We start from the raw sequence: 22,019 nt of genomic DNA, 5'->3' as shown, positions 1-22,019 counted from the left end.
CGATGAGCAGCTAAACTGGGTTTACTTTTTAGTTGAGGTTGGTGAAAAATGGCCTGCAAGAAATAGCACCCAACAAAGACCGCTAAGCAAATGGCCAAGTAGCTACTCAATACAAGGCGTGTCAAAAAGTGTCTGAAAGCATAATTGGATCCAGTTGGTTTGAGAAGGGCAGCATGGACTCCGCAGTGGCCGCCAGGCTTAACAGGCTGCGGGCAGGCTTTCTGAAAGGGTGTCCCGAGGAAGACCAGATGAAAAGGGTGATAAAGCCGTACGGAGACGCCACGACAGACGAGGCACTGCGGCAGCTGTATGTGGACCGCGAGGGACACGACCTTCTGGTGCATCTGGAGTCGCCGCCGATCTCCGAGAGCTACCTGGGCAGCATGATGCCGCGGACCAAGAAGATGAGCGAGGAGCGCGTGGGAGCGGACGAGGACAAGGCGGAAAGCGTGGTGGAGAGGAGTAGCAGGGTGCTGGGCGCTCGCAGGGAGGACGCGGCGGGGGCGGGGCTGGAGCTGCCGGTGCTGGCGGTGAACGGGGCGTCGGAGGAGAGCTTTGCGGGGACGTCGGTGTCGTCGACGGTGTCGGAGAGCAAATACGACGCGTCGCAGGGGCCCGGCAAGGCCAAGGCGGTCAAGGGAAAGTCGCGGTTCCGCAGCATTTTCCGGAAGAAGAGCAGCACGGACGCGCTGCGCGTGCAGGGCGCGCCGAAGGGCGCACCGAGGCGGACCAGCCTGTACGACAGCAGCTTTGGCTTCGAGGGCATAATAGACGAGGACGACGACGAGGAAGACAACGAGGACCTGGATGCGGAGGCCAACAAGCGCTTTTTCTACATGAACGGGGACCTGCGAGACAGTATCTACCCCGACGTGTCCAACAACAGCGACGAGCCGAAGCCGAAGCCGATCAAGAAGGGCAACTTCCTGGACAACTTCTCGCTGAACCCGCAGGCCAACATCCAGAACCACGACGGGCGGCATGTCGCGGGCCAGAAGGAGGAGGAGAGCTCCCCTCCGAAACTGGGCAAGCCGCGGAACCCGGAGACAGAGGAGGACTACATCATCGATTCGTTCATCAACCAGAAGGACCTGGAGCCGCTGGAGCTGACGGAGAATCCCCCCCACGATGCGGATGTACGGAACACCTCTGCTGCGCGTGCGTCTCTGAGAAGCGACAGGCCAAGCTATGTGGAGGACGCGGACGATGATGAGGCGGGTGGCGAGAGCGGACTTGCATCGGATGCAGCCTCTTCATATGGGGCCTCCCTGCTGTATTCCGACTCCAGTGCTAGCGACTTCCGACCCAACGCCGTCATGGACAGTTCTGCTGACACCGGTATGAATCCTATTGAGTACCTGCACTACTCAGTACCTAGCACGCGGGGCTTCGCTATCTACACAGTGGCAGACGACTCCTCTTCGGTGGTCAACAAGCTTTCTTCCGCGAATCGATTCCGAGGATCGGACACCCCGAACAGCGAGTTCAAGGACTCGGGCAGCACTCCACTATTGTCAAAGGATGGCAACCACTCAGGTGTTTCTGATAAAAAATGGTCGGCTAGTCTACAGCCCCATTCAAAATCTGTGCGTATACGGAATTCTCTTCCCAGCTTCATTATGACAGGCTCAATAAAATCGAGAGCTGGAAGGCAGTATCAGCACAAGCGCAGTACAAGTGATGTAAACCGCGCCAGCATGCAGGCGTTTCCGGAACCACTGGTTATCAAAAAAGTCAATGTATCGGACGGGAAACCTCATAAGTCGCACCTATCCTCGCTGCTTCAGAAAACCGAGAACAAGGCTGACATTAATCCCCTGGAGTATTTTGCTTCTGCTTCGGGTGCAAATTTACCACGTGGTTCAGTGCTCGATCTTGACGTCTATATTCAGCTCTCAAAGACATACAAGAAAACTCCGTTTTCCATCAGGGTCAAGAAAACAGCTTCCGTTTTCGAAACCCTAGGGTATGCTCTGTACTGCTATGTGACGAAGTTCAGGCCCGGGGATCTTGAGAACGATGGCTTGGTGATACATGAAGTTGAAAATCCAAACTATTTTACCCTCAATATTGTTGATGAAGATGGTGAGCCCTTTGAAGATAACTTTGGCCTACTAGAAAGAACTCAATGTATTGGAACCGTCTCTGACAACGAAGTGGTCATATGTAGGGTTGAAGACAATGAACAATTCACCAAAAATGATTCGATGACGCCTTTGCCCCACGATTTCGTCAAGAGAGCGACAACTATCGCGGAAACGACCTGTCGAACCACATCTGTCAATAACAATCCGCCTGCATCTGCTATGACCACTATATCAAAGGATGATAATTTAACCTTTAAGGTGTACATGTATCCAAATACTAATCCTAGAGCGTCTGGGACGACTATCAATATCCCGGGGTATTGTAAGATATACGATCTAGTGTTGCAGTGTTGTAAGGCAAAGGCTTTAGATCCAACCAAATACCATCTAAAACCACTGGGCAAGAATGTATTGCTTGATTCTAATGACTTGGTGAATAAATTAGATGGTATCACCAGTTTAGAACTGATAAAGCATAAAGATTCAAAATCTATGGCGGTCGAAAAACTAAGGCAAAGAAGGCCATCTCTTCCTACCATCCAAGGCTCGTATATGTTTAATGAGCTGACCCTGGATCTCGGCGACCAATTCATCAGAGCAGGTGATACTGCCAATACTAAACGAGAGGATATGGTGCCAGGACAAAATGGCGGGTCCAAGACCACAAATAATGCCAATAAGAAGTATCACTCCATTTACAAGCTCGGAATTAGTAGACAGCACTCCCTCACCGCGGGTCATGGGGCAGGCATAGGTGGCGGTATCTTCAGAAATAAGAACTCTTCCAAGTCCTCGCTAACTACTAACACACAGCCTCCAAATGTCCTGGCGGGAGGCTCCAGCTACAAAGACATGTTTGCAGGGGCTTATTACAAGTACAAGGTTTGGAGAAGGCAACAAGTGTCTTTTATAAACAAACATGAGCGTACCTTAGCTATAGACGGCGACTATATCTATATTATACCCCCAGAAAACGGCTATCACTGGCACCAAGAAACGGGTAAAACCAAATCCTTCCATATCAGCCAGGTCAGCTTGGTAAAGAGATCTAAAAGAGTACCAGAATACTTTAAAATATTTGTTATAAAGCCAAATAATGAGAAACGCTATTATTTTGAGGCTGTATCACCCGAAGAATGTGTAGAGATTGTTACAAGGCTCCAAAATCTCTCCGGGGCATATAAGATGAATCGAAAAATCAAATAATTATCATCCTTGGAATCTAACAATTATGATCGTAATAGCATATAAAAGCCGGATTTAAGACTTCCTGGAAAAGCTAGTACGGTATTCTGATTAGACTTTGTAATCCAAGTTGTAATTTTTATTTAGCCAACTCTCGATCATGTAGGCACTACTCTCAGGCTGGTCGTAAGGAACCATGTGGCCCGCGTCATAGACCCGTAAGAAAGTCAAAGCACCAAAGCTCTTCACTTCTCCTGCAGTCTTGCCAGTATTCTTGTTTACCCAAGGTTTTAGCGGCAACGTCCGGTACTTGTAGGTGTGTCTCCAACCAACCTCGTCAGACCACGCCTTGTTACCCAACCAGTTGCAAATGTAGTCCTTGTCGCCTGCGTAGATCAAAACTGGAATGGCGCGGTCCAACAACTGGGAAACGTATTGCTGGAAGGGCTTTCCGTGGTCTCCAGAAAGTGCAAATCTCGCTCCCACCCGCTTGTTGCAGCCCTCGTAAAGCTCCACTTCCGAGCCTAGCGCTTCCTGGACCTCTTTCTGATTCATGTACTGCTGCACATAGTCCAAACCTCTGTAGCACAAGTCAGAATCTGGGCTCTCACATTTTCGTCTCATGTCGTAGTAGTTTAGACCAGTTTCCTCGTACACTTGGGTGATATAACGCTCGCAGTACACCGTCGCAGCAAGACACGGAATTGCGCGATTCGTTAGGTAGCATAGGTTCATCAACCGGTCACACCTCGAAGACGACGCGTTCATTCTACTGCACTGGTCCTCGTTCAAGACAGCGGGGACGCCGCCCTTGCCACATGCCATAGGCTCGTAGTACTTGTACTGCGTCCGCGGATCCGTGAACCCGTTCCCAATCAACACAGACGTCAAGTTGAAGTTTGGAATCTCCTCGGAATTCTCCTCCTTACTGGTGATGATCTCATGCGCGATCTGGGGAATGTAGTGCCCGGCATACGACTCGCCCGCAATGTGGAAGTCATTCTTGGCCAAGTGCGGGAACTTCTGGAAGAAGAGCCTCAAGAACGCATACACATCCGCGCCGGCCACAGCCGTAGAGTCCACGCTGTCTCCGTACGAGAACCCGACGCCGACCGGCTGCTCCAAGAAAATGACCGAGGCGTTGTTGTTCCACGAGTGGGGGTTGTGCACGGGCTTGAGGTCCTTCCCGATCGACGCAGGCCCCAACTCGAACAATAGGCCCGTGAACGACGAACAGCCGGGCCCACCGTTCAACCACAACATCACAGGGTCGTTCGCAGGGTCGTTGCGACTCTCGAAGAACCAGTAGAAAAAGTGCTTCTCGTCCTTGTAGTCAAGGTACCCGGACCACTGCTTCACCGTGTCCACCCCAAGCTTGGCCGGGTCCTGCTTCTTCACACGCAACGCATAGTCGGGGTTGCTCTTATGTCTCATCACCTCAAAGTCAGATCCCCGGAGCGCAATTTTCTGCAACATGTTCCGTGGTTCGGACATCCCCTGCGCGTACCACTTGGCAAGCTTGCCGTCCTGGCCGAGCACCGGCCACGATTCTAGCCCGTCTAGCCACGTCGTGGAGCCAGCATCCCCTTCGCCCCTCATTATAGCAGAGAAGGGGTTCTGCATAATCATAGCGCTCGCCCATCCTGCCAATGCGAGGCAACTAAACCCCAACCTCGACACTCTCATAGCTCTGAGTGATTACACGCGGCGGACTGCAGGAGTACAAAGTACGACCAGAGGCGAATTTTTGTATTTTATACGCTCCGCGGCCCGTCACTGCGGTGCAACGGGGGTCAGTCCCCCACGGGGCTGATCGTCACATGTCATGAAGTACGCAGTTTGTGGTGCGCCATGCGACACGACTACGTCAAACGCCTATTCCCGGTCCTAAACGATGGAAGGCGAGGGCCAAACGGGGAAAGCCCGTCAGGAGGCGGGCTCGTACGTAATGCACATTATTAATGGCGCTGCACCTCCTATCCGCATAAAGTACCTCCTATTCGCTGATGGACCTGCTTACATTGTGGTCTCAGGGCACATTTCTGACAGCGCCGCTTGGCGAGCCGCTGGGTTTTGCACACGTGATGTGGAATTGGGGTCTTCATGTGACTCGCAAACCCGAGTTTCATATCTGGGCGTGTGGCGTAGTTGGTAGCGCGCTCCCTTAGCATGGGAGAGGTCATCGGTTCGATTCCGGTCTCGTCCATTTTTTTTGCTGAGCACGGCTTGGGGTGTGGTGCACGGGCTGGTTGCTGGCGGAAAGTTAAAAATTGCTGGACGAGCACCAGCGCTAGCCCAAGAGCACCACTAGCGTCGAACTATACTGCGTGATGGGAGCCGCATACACAATCTTGGGCAGAACTTTCCAGCCACACCAGCTATCGCTGGCCACCATCGGCCTTGCGTCGCTGCTTGTCATCCCAAACCCGTTCAAGAAGGCGGAGGCGAAGCCAGTGTGGAAGGCAGCGTCCGAGGACGAGGAGAAGTTCATCCAGGAGTACCTTGAGAAGCACTCTGCGAAGCAGTGAGCGCTGCGGGCGGAACAATTTATATATGATTTTGTAATGTGAAAATAGCATACATTTCAACTACAGATGCGGACAGCTCAGTTCTTGAAGAGGGCATCGTTCGACAGCGGGTCCATAGCCAGCACGTTGTCGCGACGCTTGATTTTGCGCTGGACGGCGGCGTCTGCGCGCGCCCGGGCTTCCTTGGCGGCCTCCTGCTTGAGCTGAGCGCGGACCACGTTGGGCGAGACGTACTGCTTGTTCTCGTATATCTTGGGGCCGCCAAAGGCGCCCTCCAGGATCAGGATTGGCGTCATGACGAAGCGCGGCCCGATCTCGACCAGGGATATGTCCTCGTCCTGCTTGTCCTCGTATTCGCTGTTGTTGCGCGCGGCGTGTGAGATTTCGTAGTTGCGGACCCAGATCTTGTCGTCCACTATGCTGAAGGACATCACATGGTCGATGAACGGCTTGGACTTGCGCGCCTGTGGAGGCACGCCGAACGTGTGGATGAACATTTCCTTGAAGAGCCGGTACTGTGGTTGCGTATCGAAGCGCTTGTCAAACGAGAGCACGGGGCGCGAGCCCTTCAAGCAGTTCCCGGTGAAGTTCAGCTCGTCCATCGTATGCAGATTTTGGAGATAGAACTTGACTGTGGGCCCGTTGGGGGGTTTCGACAGCCACATGTATAGGTCCTGGTGCTTGCGCGCCTCGAAGAACGCCACGTTGTTGCAGTTGTACAGCTCTGCAATCTCGTTCAGCTGCCCCAAATCCTTCTTTGTGTCCAGCTTGGGCTCCTTGCGCGAGTGCGGCATCAGACTGTGCAGGTCCTGGATCAAGTGCCTATGTCTGTATGTAACTCCTCTCGACGAGATGAGCAACACACGCTGCTTGTTCATGTACTGCTTCTCAGCGCCGGCGTTCCCATCCTTCTTCTTCTGGTTCTTGCCTGATAGGGCCTTGTAGATACTGGACATGCTTCTCGTCTAGACCGTATGTACCGACGTGTAGCTATGTTACTCGTCTGCCTTAGGTACCTCTGCCTACCTACCTGCTCATCGCATTAAAATTTTTCAACATCCTCGAGGAACTCTACAGTACAAAAAGAAATACGAGGAAGACTTCGAGCGCCCTTCAAGTCCGCCGAAGGCGCCCTGCCAGTGGAGAGTCACGTCTGACAGTCCGCTAGGCTAGGCGCTGAGCGCTGTAGCACACCAAACTGGTGGTCCCTTCATCACGTGGCCGCGGTGACTACGAGTAATACGGTCTCTGCCTTCGTAATTTTTTCAGTTTAACGCTCGGCCTGAACAGTGGGATACCCAGCACAAATCCTCCTGCAAGCTGGAGACGCTGTTTTCTGCCTGCAGTATCTGCTTGCAATAGGAGGACGCCGCAGGAATCATGAATAAGCACGAAGAGGAGATATTAACGCTTGTGCAGAAGGATTCGTACAAACAGGCCATCAATGCCGTGAGCAAGGTTGTGCGCCAGTTCCCGTCGTCGACCTATTTCAGGCTGCTCGAACAGTACGTGCGCTTTAAGCAGTCGCCCAGCAAGTACCAGTACGAGCTGATGCTGGGGCCGCTTCTGGAGGCGAACACGACGCTGCCGCATGACGCAAAGTCGTTGGACCTGCTGCGTACATTTCTGTTAGAGCTTTACAGCCCCATTCCCCCGCTGAAACCGTACGAGACAGCAATGAAGAAATACCCGACGTTCGACCTGTGCTACCGGTGGTTCCAGCAGGCGATTCAGGACTTGGACTTCAATTCGCTAAACCGCGCCACGTTTCAGCTGAGCCGGTTCTGTAAGGATGTCCGGGCAGCGAAGTTCTGGAACGCGGTTGTGTTGCTCTCTTGGGCCAGGGTGCGCCCTGCTACCATGGCGAAGCAAGAGCAGCAGCTATTGCCGCAGCTTGCCTACAAGATTCTCGTCCAACTGAAGCCCTATCCAAAGGAGGAGGAGCTAGTTGTATTCTGCCAGGTTTGTGAGCTGCTCGACGAAGATAAGGCAGCGGAAATCGTGGATGAGATACTCACCTTCTGGGGAGCCGAAAAAGCCAATTCTCTGGACCTGTACCTGAAAGACTTGTTGTTGGATAATTTGCTGAAGCTTGAGCGGCACGCGGATCTCTACGAAGTATGCGGCAAACTGCTCGTGCATCTAGACGACTTCGTACTCTGCAAAACGCTTGCGCAGAGCGCTCACAAGCTAGGTCTACCACGTGCAGATGTCGAAAGCCAGCTGCCAGCTACAAGAAACGGGTTACTCACCCACCTCGAACTCGGGGTTCTCTACAATGGCCGTGTCACTACAGATGATCTGCAGCCATACTTGGCTCGCTTCCACGACAAAACCTGCTGCCCTGTTGACCTGGAGCACTACATGGAACACATAGATAGGTCACAGCTGTTGACTCTCTTTTCGAGCTTTGAAAGATCCATAGACCATGATGTCAACTGGGCACGGATTTGCCCAGAAACAACCATGGACCAGTTTAGCAACCTATTTCTGGAATATCGACCAACCTTGCTGACCAAGCCAGACACAAACTATTCTTGCTGCTCTCATTTGATTTTACAACTCGTGCAGAACCTAGTGGTCGATTCCCGGATAACCCTGGGGAACGTCCTAACAGCGATTTCTCTGTTGGAGTCATACCAAGCTCAAGACGCCTACAACTACGATACCAGAATATGGTTGATCGTGCTATATCAATACCTTGGCATCACCCCAGCAGCGCACAAGCACTACGAAAATTTGAAGGTGAAAAATGTTCAAAACGACATCGTGGACCATCTGCTGTATACCCGGTACGCTTCCTTCTTCCCGAACAAATCACACCCCTATGTACAGGCCCTTTGTCTCGCGGAAGACGAGCAACCGATCTATCAATCCCTAGGCGGATTGCCCACGCTGCTGAAAATAGCGTTTGAAAGAAAGAGCTACACCAAGTTGCCCGGCATGTTTTCTTTTTATGATCAGCTGCGAAGGTCTATTATGAGGTGGCACAAAATTGGAGAACACCTAAAACTACTCCGGATCTGCAACGATAAGAGAGCGTCTCACCTAAAGCGTATACAGATGGAGATTCTCAATTTGAATCTGCCAGAATCAAACTCCTTGGCTGACAACCGTGACTTTAATGTGGTCTTCGAGACCGCGAATGATAAGAATGCATTTTCAACATTGTCTGGATACATGCGTGTTGACGATGCCTACGTAAGGCTTCAATTATGTCAGGAATTTATGTTGGAGGGTATTAGTGCTGGGGCTTTCTCCCCAGTGGTGGAGATTCTCGCGCCAGCACAAAAAGACTTCAAACAATTCACCAGATATGAAAAGTGGGCCTGGGACGTCATCTCCAATGTGTACGAGCACATGGATGATATTCAGGAGGAATTTTTGATGGATCATCTACAAAAGATACCGGACTTTGGTCTTGAGCGTGACTGGAAGCTTGTGCATGGCTATAGTACTGTGTTGTTAACTTTGAAGACCTTGGATGGAATAAAACGGATAAAGTCTCCGACACTAAAGAAATTGATGAAGGACCAACTGCAACATGTCCGCGGTAGGTGTTCGTCGATCTTCGACGAATACGCAGAGGAGATTGCAACATGTTCGGTAGACATTGAGTTCCTGTCGCGCTTTGGTTGCCAGCCTGCCTCCGAGTCTGCGACTCAAAGCCTGCGCGAGGTTTTCAAGGCCCTCCGCAATTTGTAAAAAGTATGTGCTGCAGAATATATTAACTTGATTTGGTTTTCATTGACATGTACATAGTTATAAGTTTATACATAAGCACCAACTCGCGTTGGCTCGTATTTACAATACACTTATAACATTCATCGTGGGCAGATACGAATGCTACTCCAAGGAAACAGGTCGCCATCGGCTCTTTTAGCGCGAAGACTCCCCTGAGTGAGTACTCGAGCATCCTAAACATGATTTCTTGTGGATCACCATCGGTGGGCGATTCGGAGGCGAAGTTGGGACGACGGTAGAAGCTATTGAACTCCTCCACAAACGAGCTATTCAAATTGTGCAAGAATTTGTTGTACACTTCGGGATAGACGTCATCAAAGCCCGTGCGATATTCCCCAAATAACCGCTGCGCCGCGTGCGTTATATCCACGTAAAACCAGGCGCCAGTGAGAATGCGCTGGAGGTAGTACCGCCTGTATTTCCGTTCGAGTGCCATGCGCTTTGCAGAGCTCTTTATCTGGAGCAAGGCGAGACGGAACATCATCGGAGACTTGACAAACCAGTCGTTGATCCAGGCCCGGACCACGTCTGTGTTCACGTTCCCGGGCTCCTGTAGGATCGCCTTCAAGCCGCGTAGCGCGTCGACGTACGCCGCCGCGACCTCCATGATCGGTCGCTCGAACAGCGCAATGTCCTGCGCGAAGTCCCAGGCGCCGCCCAGCAGCGCCGCGTCGGCCTCCCCCGCCTCCTCGCGCGCCACGAGGTCTGCCACCTCAGCCTCCAGCGCCTCCCTCAAAATCGCGTCGTACAGCGTGGACTCGTTCGCCGCGCCCGCGCCCCGAAGCCCCCACCGCGGCCAGGTCTCCAAGATCCGCTTGATGTCCTCCGGCGTCGTCGTAAGCTCGAGCGCTTTTAACCGCACGTAAATTTTGCTGAACGGATCGCCCTCGCAGTAGAACGTCCGGAGCGCCAACTCCTGCGCCGCCGCCAACACCGGGTCAAGCAACGCATTGTGTATGTCCCCGTCTGCGCTGCATCCCGCCGTGCTCCCGCCACACACATCCAAAATCGACCCCGCCCAGGCGGCCCCCGGCCACCGCGCTGCCGTCGACACGAACATTATCCCCGCTAGTATCCCGCCCCTGCGCATGGCCACCTTCCGTCGCCTAAGTGCTGGTCCTGACTAGCTTGTCTATATACCCGCCTACCTTGGCTCCTTGCGGTTCTGTCTGTGTCCGCCCCTGTCTCCGACGCCACTTGAACTTTCCCACCTGTCTGTATACGCTACTGACACTAAATCTACAGCAGCACACTTTTCCGTAATATATAATTGCTCCGCTATATATACCTGCAGTTTGGACAGACAGACTGTGATCTCAACCGCCTCGCAGAACTCCTATGTCATGCATTGCCTATGTGCAGGTCCGTTTCTCGGTTCCCTAGCTTGGTCGCTGTGCTCTTATCCGCCTTCGGCGGCAAAGTTGGCATTGTGTCATTCCCCACTTTTCCCGGGAGCTGGCGGGCAAATATTCCGAAAAAGTTCATCACGTGGTAATTTTGAGTTGAGCGTGAATTGTCTGCGGACAATAGGGGCCAGAAACATACAATAGATTAGCGGGGAACGCTGCAGCTATGCAGCTCTATTATTCTTCGTGCATAGAACGATATATCGGAAATGGGTATCTATGAGCATTTCGTCCCGCGGTGCCATCCGTTCCAGGAGCCTGGGACTGAGCAGGTGTGGCTGAGTGAGAATTTTTTTCGCCGCCATACCCGGGTCCTGCCTACCTGGGAGGCCGGACAGCGAGCGCTATATATTTCGTAACCGTACGCGATCGTCAAAGGGATACAGCGCCAGACATTGCGCAGGGAGCAGGCTTTCTCAGGAACAGTCTCATACAAAGTCTGTTGTAGGCATTGAAAGTATTGGTATTTAACGTGGACCTTTCGTTGGAGCTGTCTTGGAGTCTTCGAGAGCTAAATACTGAGTAACGAATAGAAGTAGCAGCCACGGTGTGCGGACAGGCTATAGAACAGACATTTTAACGACAGCTGCAGCGGAAATGCTTAGGCGCAAGTACTCGAAGACGCTGAAGCTGAGCCTGATCACGGTGGCCCTGGGTGCGCTCTTCTTGGTGACGAACCGATGGCTGCCAGGCGAGTTCCCTTCGGTGTACACCGAGTACCTGCAGAACCGGCTCCCAAACCTGGGCTCGTTTGGGAAGCAGCAGCATATGGAGGAACAGGAAAGCCAGACGCGCCAGATGATCGAAGAGGGCGAGATGCGGAGCAAGCCGTCGGAGCTGCTGGAGGAGGAAGCCGCGCGCACGGAGCAGGCCGAACGCAAGTCGCAGATCTTCGCGTTCTACCAGAAGGTGTTTGAACTGTTGGCGGAGCACTCGCCGTCGGGGCAGATCAGCCACAAGAGCGGGAGACAGTGCCAGGTGAGCCAAGTTGTGTTGCAGGGGCACTTGGATGACACGAGCCACTGGCCCCTGCTCACGCGCGAGCACTTGAGCAAGTGTCTCAAGATGACACAGAAGGACAAGCAGATGGTTTCAGACAAACACATGCACTACGTGGATGCGCTAAGCAACCTCAAGCTCAGCAAACGCGCCTACAGCGGCGCTGGCATCGTCACAGTTGGCGGCGGTAAGTTCAGCATGTTAGCATTGCTTCTGATCAAATCGCTTCGTAAAGTAGGCACCTCGCTGCCGGTGGAGGTGCTCATTCCCCCAGGTGAGGAGGAAGAGTATGATTATTGCTCCAAACTGCTCCCCGAGGTGGGCGCCAAATGTATCTACTTGAAAGACGTGCTCCCGCCCGCGGTTATCAATAACCACTACTTCGAAGGCTACCAGCTAAAGTCGGCCGCGATCATTGCATCGAGTTTCAAGGACCTCCTGCTTCTCGATGCGGATAATATTCCGATCCTGAACCTGGACGACATCTTCCAGTCAAAGCCATACGTCGAACACGGCCTTGTGCTGTGGCCCGACTTCTGGCGCAGGTCCACCAGCCCGGACTACTACGAGATCGCCCGCGTCCAGGTGGACTACAACCGCCGCGTCCGGAACCATATAGATAACCTGACCCCGGCCTCGGTGTATACCCAGAACATGAAGGATCTGTCTAGTATACCGATGCACGACATGGAGGGTACGCTGCCAGACCCCTCGACAGAGTCCGGCCAGCTGCTAATCGACAAGGAAAGGCACCTGAGCACAGTGCTGCTCTCCCTGTACTACAACGTCAACGGCGAGACGTGGTACTACCCTCTATTCTCGCAGGGCGCACCCGGAGAGGGTGACAAAGAAACATTCATTGCCGCCGCCAACTTCTACCGGAAGCCCTATTACCAGGTTAGAACCTCCACGGGCGCCGAAGGCTACCATACGAAGAAGGGCTTCTCTGGCGTGGCCATGCTGCAACACGACTTCAGAGAGGACTACCGCCGCTACGAGGCCGCCAGAGAGGACGTGAAGACCAAGTACGCCAAGTCGCAGCAGTACGACCCGGAGTACACGGTCGAGGGGTTCTACAAAAAGTACTTCGAGGACCCCAATCAGCCCCCCGTAGACGTGATGTTTGTGCACGCCAACCTGCCGAAGTTTGAGCCCCTTAAGATGTCGGAGAAACAACTGCTGATGGAGAACGGGAGCCACTTCCGCTCGTACAGCCACCTGGACAAGCTGCACAACTACGACATAGAGCTCGAGTCGTTCCGGGTCCTCAACGAATACCTCTGCGTCCGGAAGGTCCAGCTCAAATTCTACAAAGACAAGTTGTCAAGGCCAGCAAAGTGGAACTCGATGTGCAAGTATGTCGAGGACAGGCTGAAATTTCTTGAGAGCACACATGAAGAAGCCTTGCGGAAGACGTAAACCTATGTAATCAGGCATCCTTCTAATCTGCTGCACTGATTTGCGGACATTATACCTTAGTTTTTAGTATATTGGTAGAAGCCAGCTTATTACTTCATATTAGAGGCGTGTATAAGAAACGACGAAAATTGAACTTTAAAAGCAGTCCGCCTAAGGCAAGGTCATATATAAAGAAATCCGGGATTCTCTTCCGCTCTTCCTAGCATCCAACATCAGGCAGGCGCGCACGAGCGAGAAAACAGCACATATGCTACCCAAATCTAACAGTAAGTTCATCTCGAGGCGGGGGATGCGGATGCTCCTGGTCACAGGCGTGCTCCTCGTCCTTACGTACTTTATTATCCAGAATGGTACGACCAGCGACCAGTTCGTCACGCCGATAGCGCCGCGGCCAGTGCCTAACGCGCCCAGCGTGCAGGACACCGTGGAGGCCGAGGAGCCAAGCGTGCAGCTCCTGTCCAAGGGCGCGGAGGGCGCCGTGGCCGCAAGCAAAGAAGACGTCGATGTTGCGCGTGCGCAGCAGCAGTCAAAGGTGCTGTTCGATGCGGCCAAGACGTACAACGAGATCCTCTCGTTGTCCTCGATGGTGGTCTTTTCCAAGAGTACCTGTCCGTTGAGCTCGGGCTTGAAACAGCTTTTGAACAACAACTACGAGTTCCTGCCCGACTATCAAGTGGTCGAGCTCGATAAGCACGCCAACGGCGCCGAGCTCCAGAAATACGTCACGAAGACTACCGCGCGCAGCACCGTGCCGAACCTCGTTATCAACGGGGTCTCGCGCGGCGGCCACGATAGCATTATGGAGCTCCACAAAACGGGCGAGCTTCTGGAGAGCCTCCGTAAGTGGGCTAATGGCAAAATCACCGTAACGCAAAAACAGCGCCCGTCGAACTCCTAGGCTGCACACCGCCGCGCGCCTTTACCGCCGATACAAAAACTTGTCGTTGCATGACAATTTTTAGCTTTAGACAACATATATAGGTAACCGCAACCACTCCTGCTGCACGGAACGCGGCACCATGCAGCTCCAAATAAACAACATCCAGTGCGTGGCGTCCTGGTACTGGGACGTGCCGAAGGAGTTGAAGCGCGACTCACCCGTCTACGAGGACGAGGACGAAGAAGACGTTTGTGGAATCTGCCGCGGAAGCTACAACGGCACCTGCCCCAACTGCAAGCTCCCGGGCGAGACGTGCCCGTTGATCGTCGGCTCATGCCACCACAACTTCCACGTCCACTGCATCTACCAGTGGCTCAACACCTCCACGTCCAAGGGCCTCTGTCCGATGTGCAGGCAAGCGTTTTCACTCCGGGAGGGCATCCGCATTAACGAGCCCCACCGCGACAAGTTCGAGAAGGTGTTGATGAAGGCGCGCCAGCAGAGCGTGGTGAGCGTCGCGGGCGCCAACCCGGTCGGGCCGGACCAGGACGACGTCATCATCGACCAGGAGTTCATCCGCTGACACTAACTAGCCTGTGTACCCATGTAAAAATAATGCTTCCAACCAGATTCGAACTGATGATCTCCACATTACTAGTGTGGCGCCTTACCAACTTGGCCATAGAAGCAATACGAGCGTCTAGCGGACTGCGCCGGGCTATATGCGCCGGGCGTGACCGCGACGAAACGCTGGCGCCCAAGTACCTGATCCCAGGTTTCCAACGCTGGTCACGCAACTTCTGCCACGTGCACTGCACACCACGCCAGCACTATATAGCCCCGCACCCGCCAGGCGTTCTTGCCAGGTCACCGCGTCCAGCTGTGCTGGCAGCATTCCACCTGAAAAAGTTTTCACCAGCAGAAAGACTTTTCCACTTCTCAATAGCACTTCTATCCCCTATTTCCTCAGCAGTTTTGCAATGAGCTACACTACCAGACAGATTGGAGCTAAGAACACCTTGGACTACCGGGTGTTCATCGAGAAGGCCGGCAAGGTCGTCTCGCCGTTCCACGACATCCCATTGTACGCGGACGAGGAGAACCAAATCTTCAACATGGTGGTGGAGATCCCAAGATGGACCAACGCCAAGCTTGAAATCACGAAGGAGGAGGCGATGAACCCCATCATCCAGGACACCAAGAAGGGCAAGCTCAGATACGTCAGAAACTGCTTCCCCCACCACGGCTACATCCACAACTACGGCGCGTTCCCCCAGACGTGGGAGGACCCCAACGTGGCGCACCCGGAGACCAAGGCATACGGTGACAACGACCCGCTCGACGTGCTCGAGATTGGTGAGACCATCGCGTACACCGGGCAGGTGAAGCAGGTCAAGGTGCTTGGCGTGATGGCGTTGCTCGACGAGGGCGAGACCGACTGGAAGATCATCGTGATCGACGTGCACGACCCGTTGGCGCCCAAGTTGAACGACATCGAGGACGTCGAGAAGCACCTACCGGGCCTGTTGCGCGCCACCAACGAGTGGTTCCGCATCTATAAGATCCCTGACGGCAAGCCTGAGAACCAGTTCGCGTTCTCCGGCGAGGCCAAGAACCGGAAGTACGCGCTCGACGTGATCCGCGAGTGCCACGAGGCCTGGTGCCAGTTGGTCGCCGGCAAGGCCGCCGACGACAAGAAGGTCTCCCTGGCCAACTCCACGTTGCAGGAGTCCGTCGCGTACGCGCCCGAGGTCGCCGCTGCCGTCCCGGCCGCCAACCCGCTCCCAGACGCGCCCATCGACAAGTCCATCGACAAGTGGTTCTTCATCTCCGGCTCCGCCTGAGTCTTATAGAGCTTAGATACGATTATATACCTTTTGCGTTCTCGACAAACTGCCGGATCTTGTTGCCGTCCTTCGCGCCGCCGGTCTCCACGCCGCTGCTGACGTCGACCGCGACCACGCCCGGCAGGCGCGCGGCCTCCGCGACGTTGGCCGGCGTCAGCCCGCCCGCCAGCATGAACTGCACGTCCGCGTGCGCCGCGCCCCACGCCGCCAGCGCGGCCCAGTCCAGCCGCGCGCCGCTGCCGCCGCCCGCCGCGTCGAAGAGCACCATGCAGTTGCGGCCGCGCGCGGCCCGGTGCATCGCCAGCGCGGCCTCGCAGTCCCGGGGAAATACGAAGCTCTTGATCAGCAGCGTGCTCGCCGGCAGCTGCGCCCGGAACGCCGCCCAGTCCTCCGCGCCGTGCAGCTGCACCGCGTCCAGCCCCAGCTCGCGCTGCAACCGCAGCACCTCCTCCGGCGCCTGGTCTTGGAACACGCCCACCAGCCTCGTCCCCGGCGCGCCCCGCACCGCCGCCGCAATCGCGCGCGCCTCCTCGCGGCCCACCGTCCGCCGCCGCCCCGGCACACACACCATCCCCACGAACCCCGCGCCCGCCGCCGCCGCCGCCGCCGCCGCGCCCGCGTCCCGCACGCCGCACACCTTCGCAACAACCATCGGATATTAAAACTATCGATATAGACTAGAAAACCTATGATACACAGATGAACATGAGTACGTACCGGGGGCGCTCAAAAAAACGCTTCTATTCCCAGAAAAGAAACCCCCGCCAAAACCTAAATTACCCCGCGCGCGCTCACGAGCGCTCGCCGCGCAACCGGCGCGCCAACTTGATGTCCTTCTTCTGGATCGTCACCCGCTTCGCGTGGATCGCCGCCAAGTTCGTGTCCTCGAACAACGACACGAGGTACGCCTCCACCGACTCCTGCAACGCGCCGATGGCCGACGACTGGAACCGCAAGTCCGTCTTGAAGTCCTGCGCGATCTCGCGCACCAACCGCTGGAACGGAAGCTTGCGGATCAAGAGCTCCGTGGACTTCTGGAAGCGCCGGATTTCCCGCAACGCCACCGTGCCCGGCTTGTATCTGTGCGGCTTCTTCACACCGCCCGTCGATGGTGCGGACTTGCGCGCCGCCTTGGACGCGAGCTGCTTTCTGGGCGCCTTGCCACCCGTGGACTTTCTTGCTGTCTGCTTGGTTCTTGCCATGTTTGCTGCGGGGAGGCAGAGGGGAACAAACCCGCGCGCCCGCCCCGTGTTTATATACGCCCGCCCCTTTCTTTTTCCCGCCGTGTCTACCCATACTAATCGGCCGCTTCGCTAGCGTGCGCGGCCGCGGGCCGCAGCGCCCGGTACCGCGCCTTCGCCGCGGGGGGGCGAAGCGCGCGGGCCGCCGGTCCCCCTGCACGGCGCGCGCGCGCGAAAAAACTGGACCGCCCCTGCCGTATAAATAGCCCGCGCGCGCGCCGTGGCCCCCACGAGCACCAAGCATGTCCGGCAGAGGTAAGGGGGGCAAGGGCCTCGGCAAGGGCGGCGCGAAGCGCCACCGCAAGATCCTCCGCGACAACATCCAGGGCATCACCAAGCCCGCCATCCGCCGCCTGGCCCGCCGTGGCGGCGTCAAGCGCATCTCCGGCCTCATCTACGAGGACGTGCGCGCGGTGCTCAAGTCGTTCCTGGAGTCCGTCATCCGCGACGCCGTCACCTACACCGAGCACGCCAAGCGCAAGACCGTCACCTCGCTCGACGTCGTGTACGCGCTCAAGCGCCAGGGCCGCACCTTGTACGGCTTCGGCGGCTGAGCCGCGTGCCGCGGCCGGCTATGTATAATATGTATGTGAATCTGCCATATCGTGTGTCACGGTTGCTTTTGCGGCGCGCCCGTTGCGCCTGGCTGCTTTGCGGCCGCGCGGCCGCAGCGTGTTTCTTTTCTGCGGTGAGTCCCGCAACGCCTCGGCGACCGCCTGGCACAAAGCTATTTCTTCGGCGACGCAGTCTGCACTCGCACGGACTACGGGCGCAGGCGTGTCTGCAAGATCATCGCGCAAACCGAGTTCTGGTGTATCTACCGCTGTATCGGAGACGTCTGGAAGGAAAGGGGAAGCGTGGGTCGAGCAGAAACGCAAGGGAAACGCAAGGGAACAGCAAGGTATACGAAGTGCGGCCGAGTATTATTAAGAACTGAAAAGAAAGAATTGGCAGTGGCGGGCTTTTTAAAGGAGGTACGGTGCTCTAGGAAAAGAAAGAGATAGGACATTTTTTTTAAGCAGTCACCAGCGGATAACTACAGCTCTGAGGTAGCAGCAGAGGAGCGCAGGTGGATACAGGGAGGTATCAGCATGGACCAGGCCAGGACGCACACGAACACGCCACCAGCGGAGACCATAGCGCTCAAGTCCGAGCCCACGGCTGGGCGGGTGTCGCAGGCGGACGCGGGCAGCTCGTCGCCCGGCAGCGGTGGCCCGAACACGATGGCAACAGCGGCGTCGTCGCCGGAGGATAACGCAGAGGGGGAGGAGGCGCGGAGCGCGGGGCCGGGGCTGAAGCAGCCGGACCCGCGGCAGCAGCTGACGGACTACATGCAAGACATGCGCGCGCTGGGGTCGCAGGGCTACATCACGCCGTCGCAGCAGCAGGGCGTGGCGGACGAGGGCCCGGCGCGCCGGCTGGAGCGCGAGCGCGGGGGCCCGGCGGACTCGTCCTTCAACACGACGATGACTCACAACAACACGACGATCTTCAAGCCCTTCGACACCCAGACGGGGCAGTTCCTGTCTACCCCTGCATCTGCGGCGAGCGCGCTGGCCCGGGGGGACTCGGCGGCGACGGCCGTGTCGGCGTCGTCGGCGTCGGCCGCGTCATCACAGGAGCACCGCTCGCGCAACGACCAGAGGCCGTCGGCGGGCCGGCTGCGCCGGATGAAGTTCCGCTCCCACTCGGTGCCGACGATCCTGCACTCGTCCTGCCGCAGGCTGAACGCGTCGAGCCTGACGGCCTCCGTCTCGACCTCGAGCGCGACGCAGCTGCGCGACGCCCAGGCGCCGCCGCAGCTGGAGCCCGCGTACGCCAATTCCGCGGTCTCGTCCACCTCCACCGTCAGCTCTGGCAGCATGCCGCCCGCGTCGCAGTTCGCGGGCATCAAGAAGAAAAAACACGGCGGCAAGGGGAACCAGGGCTCGCTGCGGAACGCCATCCTGATGAGCCACCGGCTCCCGCCCGCCAGCGGCCAGGATCTTTCGATAGACGACCGGATCCGGCACATCAAGATGCAGAGTGACCCGATGCCGTTACCGCCGATAAATCTCCAGTGCTTGCGGGAGATCGATCTGTCTGAAATAGTGAAGAACCCGCAGCTGAGACACGACATTGTCTTTGACCCGTTGCTGCAGTTTAGGCCGAACTTGGACGGCGAACGAGGCGTCAAGAAGAGACAGATTGCAGACAAGTACTGGGCGGAGGTGGAGAACGAGATCATAGTGTATAACCAGCGCCCGGAGGTGTTCGACTACAGCCGCACGCGGCTCGTGCCGCTCTTTGATACGTTAAAGGATGTCCTTGTGACGATAGTCCCGCAGAAGGAGATAAGCACAGTGGAAAATGTACTCGATACCGAACTCTTGATCCAGGAGCTGCTCAAGGGCTCGCTGATCATGACAAACTTGTCGGACTGGCTGGCGCAGCTCTTCAAACATCACTGTGCTCCAATGCGCGATCCTTGGGTAGACGGCATGCAGTGCAAGTTTAGAGAGGCGCAGGAGGAGAAGTCGGTTATCAAACTAGTCGAGGCGCTAAAGCTAGTGTTCCAGATATTAGAAGCTATGAAGTTGGACATTGCAAACCATCAAATAAGAATATTACGACCCGCTCTGCTGAGTAACGCTGTGGAATTCGAACGGCAATATTTCCGGTCTCTGATGAATTCGCAGCGAGTCAACTTGAAGTCCTCGTTGAAATGGTTTAAGGACAAGTACGACGAAAGCGTTAGAGATGGCTCGCTGAAATCCGATCAACTCACAAAGATCCCCGATATTTACCGACTTTGCATCCGAAATATAATCAGCCTGCTTTCCTGTCGCAAGATGGTGAGAGAGTACCCAACGTCATTAGCATTCGACCACGCCCGTCTAATCTTATTGAGAGCAGATATTAGACAAGCAGTTTGCCTCCTAGTTTGCAAATTGCTTTTCAAGCAGCTAGTCGTAAATGATACTACCGCCGATAGAGCCACCAAGGAATACGTCGTCGCGAAATATAATAACAAGAGACTGAAAGAAGAGATCGTCTCGATCATCACCGATGAACATGGCAACTGCAGGTGGACGAAAAATACGATGTCCATCGCTATCCATCTTTGTAAGACCATAGATGAATTAAAGCAAGAATTTGAGACTCTTAAATTACAGAATACGAGACAATTAGGTGCCACAAGGACTTTTGCAGCTGCCCATCAAGCTAGTATTACTAACCCAAAGACAACATCCACGCCAATCTCAAAGACACTAACTCAACTTGACTCTAAGAACATAGATTTCGCTAAATCGTGGTTATCAAAACAGACCCAGCCTCTTAGCGAGGTATATGGCGTCCTGGAAAATCGTGTTTTTAACTCGTTAGAGGAAAGCATATTTCGGAGATCCAATTGTACTAAAGACGGCGTTGTGAAACAAGACTTTATCAATCTATGTAACTCCAATAGCCAGGGAACTACAAGCTCTGGAATGTCGGGAGTCAACACGAACCATTCCGTCGCAGGCGCGTCATGCTCACCCAGCTCAAGTGTCTTTAGCACACCTTCCAGGAACCATCACCTGTCCGCTCCTGCCGCAGCACACGGAGGAGCGCATCCGAGTGGGTTTCCTGAGAACGACTCCGCGGGGAGCATGGCATCGCTAGATATGGAAGAATTCGAGAGCTTGTACCGCCACCTCTACGCTGTAGTCAACTTCCACTGGTCTGTTTTTGGATGCCACTACGTGGAGGCTTTGGGAGACAATGTCGAAAGAATCTAATATATTTTATTTACCGTTATGACTTCAACCTCTACAGGTATTTTTTAAATGTTATTACTTACTATATCTGTGTCCCTAGAATAATCCTCGTCATCGTACTTTGTCAATATTACCCACTAACAATTATTATATATGTATGCATTCATGTACGCACTTTCACGGATATTTTAACCTCGACAAGTTACACAGAAGGATGCATTACTACCGTAGCCTTACGATGCCTTACTACTCTACGTGGACACAGAACCCTGCATAGCGCTCCAGGACGAGAACGGCATCTGTGATTTCCTACCGTACCGCTACTAGAGGCTTGTCTTGTATCGAATCCATCTAGATCTTGAATCAAGCTTAGCTGTTCTTTACGGCCGTCTGTCTGCAGCCACAAACGGCATCCAGAAACCGGAAAGGAACACGCAGCGGAAACCTGCAGCGATTATCAAAACCAATTAAACCGCATCACCAGCCGAATTCCCCAGCGAACAGCGTAGGCGCAGAGCACATATATTAGAACATCTAGCTTACTTTTTCCGTACTCCCTTCTGCACGCAAACCTACACTGTCTAATTCTAAGGACCTGAGCTCTAGGGCATTCTTAAATAGAGTTTTGTTTATTGACCTAGACGTTTGCGCCTCAGCTTTACCAATTGGGAATTAAGGCAGTGTTTATGACGACTGACAAGGCACCATATTCAATTGTCGCGTATGCTTATCCTATAACCATAAACATTGCTTAAAGCATACGAATACCGATACTGTCGTTAAGAGAATCCACATACAGCTAGTGCAAGACAGCGTTGCAGTGGTTGACTGAAATTGACAGCATAGACTGGCCTGTTTTCATCGTGCCTTAAAGCTGCGTAGGTGTACTTTCCAGATAAAAAGCAGCCCCCGCAGGAATAGATATTTTTGACCAGCGTCACAC

At 54.7% G+C, this 22,019-nt stretch overlaps 14 protein-coding genes and 2 non-coding genes across 16 annotated transcripts; 10 read left to right on the top strand and 6 right to left on the bottom strand.

Moving 5' to 3' along the window:
* Window positions 1-173: 173 nt before the first annotated feature.
* Window positions 174-3,293, top strand: AVO1 (Avo1p; the record flags this gene model as incomplete). The annotated part of the gene is made up of 1 exon (NM_210237.2): window positions 174-3,293. One exon carries the CDS (start codon window positions 174-176, stop codon window positions 3,291-3,293), a length of 3,120 nt encoding a protein of 1,039 aa, NP_984883.2.
* Window positions 3,294-3,383: 90 nt separating this feature from the next.
* On the bottom strand, window positions 3,384-4,958 carry ATG42 (carboxypeptidase C; the record flags this gene model as incomplete). The annotated part of the gene is made up of 1 exon (NM_210236.1): window positions 3,384-4,958. One exon carries the CDS (start codon window positions 4,956-4,958, stop codon window positions 3,384-3,386), a length of 1,575 nt encoding a protein of 524 aa, NP_984882.1.
* Window positions 4,959-5,405: 447 nt separating this feature from the next.
* On the top strand, window positions 5,406-5,478 carry AGOS_t0115. Its single transcript has one exon. It is a non-coding gene; the product is annotated as a tRNA-Ala (tRNA).
* A 124-nt stretch (window positions 5,479-5,602) lies between these two features.
* On the top strand, window positions 5,603-5,800 carry ATP19 (F1F0 ATP synthase subunit k; the record flags this gene model as incomplete). The annotated part of the gene is made up of 1 exon (NM_210235.1): window positions 5,603-5,800. One exon carries the CDS (start codon window positions 5,603-5,605, stop codon window positions 5,798-5,800), a length of 198 nt encoding a protein of 65 aa, NP_984881.1.
* A 77-nt stretch (window positions 5,801-5,877) lies between these two features.
* On the bottom strand, window positions 5,878-6,756 carry BRX1 (ribosome biogenesis protein BRX1; the record flags this gene model as incomplete). Its single annotated transcript, NM_210234.1, has 1 exon — window positions 5,878-6,756. One exon carries the CDS (start codon window positions 6,754-6,756, stop codon window positions 5,878-5,880), a length of 879 nt encoding a protein of 292 aa, NP_984880.1.
* Window positions 6,757-7,180: 424 nt separating this feature from the next.
* On the top strand, window positions 7,181-9,505 carry MDM20 (Mdm20p; the record flags this gene model as incomplete). Its single annotated transcript, NM_210233.1, has 1 exon — window positions 7,181-9,505. The coding sequence occupies one exon, from the start codon at window positions 7,181-7,183 to the stop codon at window positions 9,503-9,505; it is 2,325 nt and encodes a 774-aa protein (NP_984879.1).
* Window positions 9,506-9,527: 22 nt separating this feature from the next.
* Window positions 9,528-10,634, bottom strand: AGOS_AER018WA (AER018W-Ap; the record flags this gene model as incomplete). The annotated part of the gene is made up of 1 exon (NM_001355327.1): window positions 9,528-10,634. The coding sequence occupies one exon, from the start codon at window positions 10,632-10,634 to the stop codon at window positions 9,528-9,530; it is 1,107 nt and encodes a 368-aa protein (NP_001342269.1).
* Window positions 10,635-11,547: 913 nt separating this feature from the next.
* Window positions 11,548-13,368, top strand: MNN2 (alpha-1,2-mannosyltransferase MNN2; the record flags this gene model as incomplete). Its single annotated transcript, NM_210232.1, has 1 exon — window positions 11,548-13,368. One exon carries the CDS (start codon window positions 11,548-11,550, stop codon window positions 13,366-13,368), a length of 1,821 nt encoding a protein of 606 aa, NP_984878.1.
* Window positions 13,369-13,615: 247 nt separating this feature from the next.
* On the top strand, window positions 13,616-14,266 carry AGOS_AER017C (glutaredoxin; the record flags this gene model as incomplete). Its single annotated transcript, NM_210231.2, has 1 exon — window positions 13,616-14,266. One exon carries the CDS (start codon window positions 13,616-13,618, stop codon window positions 14,264-14,266), a length of 651 nt encoding a protein of 216 aa, NP_984877.2.
* A 121-nt stretch (window positions 14,267-14,387) lies between these two features.
* APC11 (anaphase promoting complex subunit 11) lies at window positions 14,388-14,831 on the top strand (the record flags this gene model as incomplete). The annotated part of the gene is made up of 1 exon (NM_210230.1): window positions 14,388-14,831. The coding sequence occupies one exon, from the start codon at window positions 14,388-14,390 to the stop codon at window positions 14,829-14,831; it is 444 nt and encodes a 147-aa protein (NP_984876.1).
* Window positions 14,832-14,864: 33 nt separating this feature from the next.
* On the bottom strand, window positions 14,865-14,937 carry AGOS_t0114. The gene has a single exon. It is a non-coding gene; the product is annotated as a tRNA-Thr (tRNA).
* Window positions 14,938-15,228: 291 nt separating this feature from the next.
* Window positions 15,229-16,092, top strand: IPP1 (inorganic diphosphatase IPP1; the record flags this gene model as incomplete). Its single annotated transcript, NM_210229.1, has 1 exon — window positions 15,229-16,092. One exon carries the CDS (start codon window positions 15,229-15,231, stop codon window positions 16,090-16,092), a length of 864 nt encoding a protein of 287 aa, NP_984875.1.
* A 22-nt stretch (window positions 16,093-16,114) lies between these two features.
* Window positions 16,115-16,747, bottom strand: TRP1 (phosphoribosylanthranilate isomerase TRP1; the record flags this gene model as incomplete). Its single annotated transcript, NM_210228.1, has 1 exon — window positions 16,115-16,747. One exon carries the CDS (start codon window positions 16,745-16,747, stop codon window positions 16,115-16,117), a length of 633 nt encoding a protein of 210 aa, NP_984874.1.
* Window positions 16,748-16,886: 139 nt separating this feature from the next.
* Window positions 16,887-17,297, bottom strand: HHT1 (histone H3; the record flags this gene model as incomplete). Its single annotated transcript, NM_210227.1, has 1 exon — window positions 16,887-17,297. One exon carries the CDS (start codon window positions 17,295-17,297, stop codon window positions 16,887-16,889), a length of 411 nt encoding a protein of 136 aa, NP_984873.1.
* A 281-nt stretch (window positions 17,298-17,578) lies between these two features.
* HHF1 (histone H4) lies at window positions 17,579-17,890 on the top strand (the record flags this gene model as incomplete). The annotated part of the gene is made up of 1 exon (NM_210226.2): window positions 17,579-17,890. One exon carries the CDS (start codon window positions 17,579-17,581, stop codon window positions 17,888-17,890), a length of 312 nt encoding a protein of 103 aa, NP_984872.2.
* A 537-nt stretch (window positions 17,891-18,427) lies between these two features.
* Window positions 18,428-21,097, top strand: SOK1 (Sok1p; the record flags this gene model as incomplete). The annotated part of the gene is made up of 1 exon (NM_210225.2): window positions 18,428-21,097. The coding sequence occupies one exon, from the start codon at window positions 18,428-18,430 to the stop codon at window positions 21,095-21,097; it is 2,670 nt and encodes an 889-aa protein (NP_984871.2).
* Window positions 21,098-22,019: the final 922 nt, after the last annotated feature.

This window comes from Eremothecium gossypii, chromosome V (genome assembly GCF_000091025.4).
Source record: "Eremothecium gossypii ATCC 10895 chromosome V, complete sequence".
NCBI classification, from domain to species: Eukaryota; Fungi; Ascomycota; class Saccharomycetes; order Saccharomycetales; family Saccharomycetaceae; genus Eremothecium; species Eremothecium gossypii.
The sequence above is the reverse complement of the archived record's forward strand: the minus strand, read 5'-3'. Positions and strand labels throughout refer to the sequence as shown.